General features: G+C 39.3%; 1 protein-coding gene across 1 annotated transcript in view; it reads right to left on the bottom strand.

The window, feature by feature from the left end:
* Window positions 1–1,331: 1,331 nt before the first annotated feature.
* The window catches only part of LOC109461821 (serine/threonine-protein phosphatase 6 regulatory ankyrin repeat subunit A-like), a 42,592-nt gene continuing 37,469 nt past the window's right edge, over window positions 1,332–6,454 (bottom strand). Inside the window, exons 22-29 of the mRNA XM_019758282.1 lie at window positions 5,821–5,952; window positions 5,336–5,423; window positions 5,085–5,168; window positions 4,492–4,637; window positions 4,197–4,279; window positions 3,183–3,265; window positions 2,402–2,493; window positions 1,332–1,764 (exon numbers count right to left, since the gene is read on the bottom strand). Of these exons, the coding sequence (XP_019613841.1) occupies window positions 1,535–1,764; window positions 2,402–2,493; window positions 3,183–3,265; window positions 4,197–4,279; window positions 4,492–4,637; window positions 5,085–5,168; window positions 5,336–5,423; window positions 5,821–5,952 (938 nt within the window). The 3' untranslated portion in view covers window positions 1,332–1,534. The remainder of the gene's footprint in view (window positions 1,765–2,401; window positions 2,494–3,182; window positions 3,266–4,196; window positions 4,280–4,491; window positions 4,638–5,084; window positions 5,169–5,335; window positions 5,424–5,820; window positions 5,953–6,454) is intronic.

Below are 6,454 nucleotides of genomic sequence, written 5' to 3'. Positions count from 1 at the left end.
AAAAGTGGCTACAGGTTGTACATGTACATGTATGTCCATTCACCAGCCAGGCACATGTAGGTTAGGAAGCACCTTCTGTTTAGGGACGTTTCTTACGGACACAGAACATAATCTGTACAGAGACATCATACATGGTACCTGCTAGTACATAAACAAATATATTAGGCCACACTAATTTAATTTGTTGGCTCTCAGATTTGCCGCTTCATTTTTTCTAAATTAAAAAAAAAAAATAATGTCAACCTCTCAACTCCCAAATGCTCATATTTTGGCCCCAACAATCAAAGGAAGTCCCTTTTCTTCAGAATTGTTACATTTTTTTCCATCTACCAATGCATTGGTTTGATTAAAAGTTCATTGTTTGAATTACTTCATCATCAAACTTGGTATTTTGTCTTCATGGCTCCTATAATAGCATTTGGGGCTATCATAGGATGCCTTGGCCTGTTTTTATTTTAATTTTTTTCCGCCCTTCCACTTCATACTTTTTCTGAAAAAAAAATCCGAGAACCAACAAACTAAATTGGTGTGGCCTTAGTCTGAAATCCCAGTTTTCTCACAGGTTGAAATATACCCTTGTATGCAGTGATGCCTGTGTCTATACACCATAGATTTTTGGCTACAGCTAACAAATTTACTGTATTACTGTACATGTATGTCAACATTTATGTACACTCTATTTCAGAAATGTGTAACTCAAAGCAAAGGCTCTTGATTCCTTTCAATGCTCCATATTTTCACACAACTGTCGGAAATTTACATACAAAACGTTTGTATTCAATAAATCCTATCAAATTAGCACACTGCAAATTTCTGACAAAAAACTTCTTAGACTCAACAGTCACACGTTACACCTTGACTTGATTTATCATGATATATCTATCACCTTTCAATCTTGTGATTTTTAGTATTATGTATTTTTCACCAAAATTCCTCCATATGCCATATTATGTAATCTGACTTTGGAGTTATGCTTACACATATATCTTAGACAACATTTTTTGGACCCTAGGAATCCCTGAAAATCAGAAATCTCACATTCCACTGGATCCACAATTAACTATAACTTATAAGGCCTATGAAAAAAATGTTGTGTTTCCTGTTTCAGTCTCGAAAAAATTAGGGTCAGTAGGTAGGGATTATATTTTTTTCCCCTTTTTCTTTTAGACTTCGGCAATCTCTAGTGATCCAACTTATAGTACAAATACAATACAGTTCAACAATGTAAAACTTGCATGAGCTATTTTCAATGTCAATGTTGGAAAACCGATTATACAATGTTCCATCACTCAGGTGTCAGAGCATGGAGCTAGAAAAGGTTGATTAGCTTGAAAAATTCATGTCCCTTGCAGGGATCCACAAAAAAGAATTTTAGGGTCAGCAGTTTTTTTTTTAGGGTCGGTCGGAAAACAGGAACACAGCATTTTTTTCCTAGGCCTAATGAAAAAACTACAATGAAAAAAATTCTTGCAGGCTTCTAGTTTGAGCTACATTGTACTGTAGTATCTTGTACTCAGCTAAGTGTTAACGTGTGTCAATATGTTTCGGAGTCGGAAGTTCCGGCCTCGTCGAAACTCTGATTTTCGCTGGTGTCGACGTTGTCTCCCTCCGTGCCTATACTGCCCATACTGGAGGTGGCGGTCATACCGTTGGCGTCCATGTTGATGGTACTGTTGGGCGTGAATGGCATCATGGCGGCCAGAATGAGCGCCAGGCAGTCGGCGACCTGAGCGTTGGCAGCACAGCATAGGGCGGGGTTGTAACCTGGGACAACAAAGTAAGGATAATCAACATCAAGTTAGAGCAAGTTTGCAGAACGTACTGCGCCTGTGCGAAACCCTGATTTTTCACGGTTTTCGTTGGGATGTTTTGTCAACGCTGCAACAGACTTTTGCCTGTTGCAGACGATATCTTTTCCAACACATTTGGAAACTACGGACAGGATGTTAACCTTAATATACGCGGAAACGACCTTATATGAGACGTTCTGACAAAGTGCTGTGCACTATACATTATGGATTTCACGCAGGTGCAGTACGTTCTGCTGACATGCTAACATCAAGTCACGTGACTAGAGAATTCAACTCCAAAATGAGATTTTACTGGGTTGATGAAGAGACAGAGTGTGTCTCAAAAGCTCCCTTTGGATTTCCTAGCCTTTAAAAACAAATTTTCCCACATTTTGAGAGGCAAATCATAGAGTTGAGAGTGGATGTTGGTGGTCCTTTGGATGTCTTTACATTTTTACCTAAGATTTTTGTCCAAATTGATGGATTGGCTAAAATCTTTTCCATCACATGCCACAAAGTTCCTACAATTGACAGAAAAAATGGTGCTGGCTATAGAGTCCTGTAAGGTACATGTAGTAACTGAAGTACTTCCATATGGTCCTGTGTCTTACCTTTATCATCCACAGCCAGCACACTGGCTCCTTTACTGATGAGCTCCTGTACTACAGGCACCATGCCATTGGCTGCAGCCAGGTGAAGGGGGCTGAGGGAGGAACAAAACATGAATGTTACAACTCTCACAAAAGGGTGATGAGCAATACTATACAATGTGTATACAGTACAACCTAACATTCATGTAGCATAATGATTGTGCCTATTATGATCGCCTTTAGCTTGGCATTTCAGATTTCTTTGTTCACAGGAATTGCGAATGGTTATCAGAATACTTTAGATATCCATTGTGGAGGAGCTAATCAAAGTGGTTACTGTAATTCACATTGCATTTTTGTCTTCATGATAAGAAAATGTCCCAGTCTGGGGAATATGGAAATGTTCATGGAGGGAGTAGGAAGGGGCAATGAAAGACAAACTAGAAAGGCCAACATTTGCTTTGGAGCAAATCTAGAATATTTCACTCCATCTCTCTCCCCAAACAAAAATTGAAGATTTTAAATAAATCATACTGCAATTATCTAATTGAGAACAAGGATACAAGGACAAGTACTTGGAGAAGGAGGAGAAGAAACGTGAGAAAGAACAATATTTCACTCCATGCTATAGTATGGAGTGAAATAATGACTTTCACAACGGTAATGATAATTTCATGTTATGGGAGTGATTGTGAAAACAGTGAATATTTCATTTGGTAGAAAACATAACATGGCATGGATTGAACTGAAATTCAAGGAGGGGGTATTACTCTCCTCACCAACATGAGGAAACAGAACTCACATTTTCAGGAGCGTGTTTGCAGTGTTGATGACTTCTGGATCGTCCATCTTCTCCAGGATTAACAAGGCACAGGTTGTATGGCTCTGGGAAGGACAAACACACCAACTTATTATCAGCAAGGTGCTGGAAACTTCAAGTGTGCTATGGAGCATGTTGACAGAACATACAGCACCTGCATGAATCCCACATTTTTTGTTTGTTTGGCATAACTGCCTTTTTAGGTGTAACACACCAGTTTTGTACATGTAATTGTAAGTACAAGCTGCTTAAGACTGAACTGTAAGGTTTGAACCACTCACACCGGGAAGGACCCCTACTCTTTTCGATAAGTGCGGTGGGTGTTGCTCTCCCAAACACGGAACTTCCATTTAACGTCTTGTCCTAGGGATGTTCCTAACCAAAGCTAGGTACTCATTTACACCTGAGTGAAGTGAGGAAAGTCGTGTAAAGTGCACTTTCCCAAGGGCACAGGATCAATGACATGATCAAATACACCTTATAGTCTAGGCTACCTTGCCCAACTTTCAATAACTAAAAATACTATGTCTGACCCCACTTATGTTACTGATACCTTTATAAGTTTGTCATCCATATCAGCCTGTGACATGCAATAGAAAACATGCAGAGAGAGAGGGGCATGCACAAGAGGGTGAGTATAGAATAACATGCACATTGCTATGTACAGCAGATGAAGATGTCTTTTGTTAACAGATCTAGACAGCATTCTACACACATTTGTACAAGAAATCACACCAGTGGTAAAATTACATGACATGTGTCTGAGTAAAAAAGCAGAGGACAGAAACACTTTTAAAAGCTTTAAAAGAGAATCCAGGCCCAACATTAACCAGAGAAAACAGTACAGTATGTAAAAACACAGATAATATAGAGCCACAAAAAAGTAGACTTACTGAAGGAAGGTGGTTTAAAACATTATTTTTTGTGTTGACAGAAAAAGGATGTCTGCCATTGCTTAGTATGCATTCTACTTACATCTCCTTTCTTGTCACTTACATGTTTGCATGCAAGATGGAGAGCTGTGTTCTTGTCCTTATCTTGTGAGGTCAAGTTGATTCCAGAGGTTCCAAGTAGTAGCTCTGAAGAGAGGTAAAAAATGTTATAAAACTTTCATAGTATTCCGTAACATCTTTGTAAAAACATCACCAAAGAAACACTTTTGAAGTCAGTTTCTGAGGTTAGAACATCCCTTCAAGTATGGTGTCTTTTCTTCTATTACCTTATTCCAATTATTGGAATAAGGTTACAATCATCATGACGATTGGCTGATAGAAGTCAGGTGACCACTTACCCACAGCTCCTGATTGGCCAGCTGCAGCAGCCATCATGATGGGGGTCCTCCCTGATTGGTCAGAATTGTTCACCTGACCCCCATGGCTCAGCAGCAGTTGCAGACACTCCACTTGGTCGTTGTAGGCTGCAGCATGGATGGGAGTTCTGCAGAAGAGGGAAATTTTTTAAGGTATTCAATGCAATTTCATGGTGTCAATACAAAGAAATATTCTGGATGAGGAAATCTGTGTGATATTGACATTGTCTGCTGTTTCTTAGCATATTGTAATCATCATTTCAAACTTGTAGTTCAAAAGCAAGCCAATTGAGCCACATTGAGCATGTGAGTAGGGTTGTTGGTACCACCAATGAATAGTTAAAACCAGCCTATAATGCAAAACAAGCAACTGTTTTCTGTCAGAAACATTACATATTTGATTCAGTACATCCAACAAGGTTGATTAAACTTACTAAATTTAAAAAAGATAGTTTTTCTCCCCGAAATAGCTTTAGGTGCCTTTAGATGCTTACAATTGCATGACATGAGTGGCTAGACATGTCGTAACGTAAATGTGAATCTAAATGTTCCAAACAGCTTATAAATGGACTTACCTTCCCTTTGAGTCCTGTGCATTGACAATATCATCACCTAATGTATCCAGCAGCAGCTCAGCACATGTCTCATTATCATTGTACCTGGGGAGGGAAAACAGTCTTTCTTAATCATTCTTAACAATATTGCTGGGAGACACAACACATTAAATTGCGACATTCTGTTATTAGCATGACTAGAGCCATAAACATGCAGTTGGTTTTATGAGAGTAGATATTTTACTAATCACTGCATAATGTGATATACTTACACTGCACAGTGCAGGGGGGTAAAGAGGTTCCCCTCAAACTTCTGGGTTTCGTCACGCTCCATCAGAAGCTCCACACAGCTGTCATGACCTGAAGTGCAGGGAGTTCACAGGAAATCACAGAGGGTATACCTTCTAATAAGTACATATGTATAGCAGTGATAGATGTGGACAATGTCATACAACATTATACCATAAAGTGCAAACCTTTGTCAATCTTCAAATGGCAGAGACTGTAGTTTTAAAATGTCCTGAATTTATCTTTTTTCCAAATCAAATTACTTTTTTTGGACAAAGGTCTATCCTCCCCAGAATCTCAAAATCCTTTCATGGAAGTTTTAAAAATTTCATTGTTTTGCATGCCTTTGATATAAAACTTTTTGTGAACTGCAAACTGCTCAACCAGGCCCCCAGTTTGGGAATGTGACTTTAGGTTAAGTTATTGGTCATTTGACAAAGTCCCATGTGTTTCAGTAAATGTACTGTACCATTATAGCAGGCCCAGTGTAGTGCTGTGAAGCCCTTGTTGTCCAGTGGGTTGGAGAACTGTCCAGCCTGTAGCAGGGATCCCAGCATCCCTACATGTCCACAGGCTGCTGCCATGTGCAGGGCTGTACGACCTGAGTGTGTGTGGTGGGGGGGGGGGGGCAGAGAGGTTAGTAGGGCACCAGTGTACAAAATACTTTTTTGAACAAGGTTTCCCAGTGGGCAAACTATGGCAAAAATTAGGTTGCCCATCAGAATTTTAGGTTGCCCCACCTGTAAGTTAACATCTGTGTCCATAATATCACCAGGGTCCATAATATCGCCACCTAGGGAAATAGTGTGCTTAAAGATATTTTTACTGCAACATACTTTTGGTATGCACTCCTTCACACATCAAATGTACATACCTAGGGTATGTTGCAGTAAAAATATATCTTTAAGCACACTATTTCTCAAGTCAAGGTGGCAATATTATGGACCCTGGTGATATTATGGACACAGATGTTACTACTTTCCTCAAATTAAGTACTGTTACATACATATCAAGCCTTTGACAATATTTCTAACAGCCTTTAGTTAACTGATACTAGTAATAGCCATTAATACCTAAAATTAAAAAGCATCTGCCGGATACAG

Source organism: Branchiostoma belcheri, unplaced genomic scaffold (genome assembly GCF_001625305.1).
Source record: "Branchiostoma belcheri isolate BF01 breed outbred unplaced genomic scaffold, Haploidv18h27 scaffold96, whole genome shotgun sequence".
Classification (NCBI taxonomy): Eukaryota; Metazoa; Chordata; class Leptocardii; order Amphioxiformes; family Branchiostomatidae; genus Branchiostoma; species Branchiostoma belcheri.
This window is presented reverse-complemented; position numbering and strand designations above follow the sequence as displayed.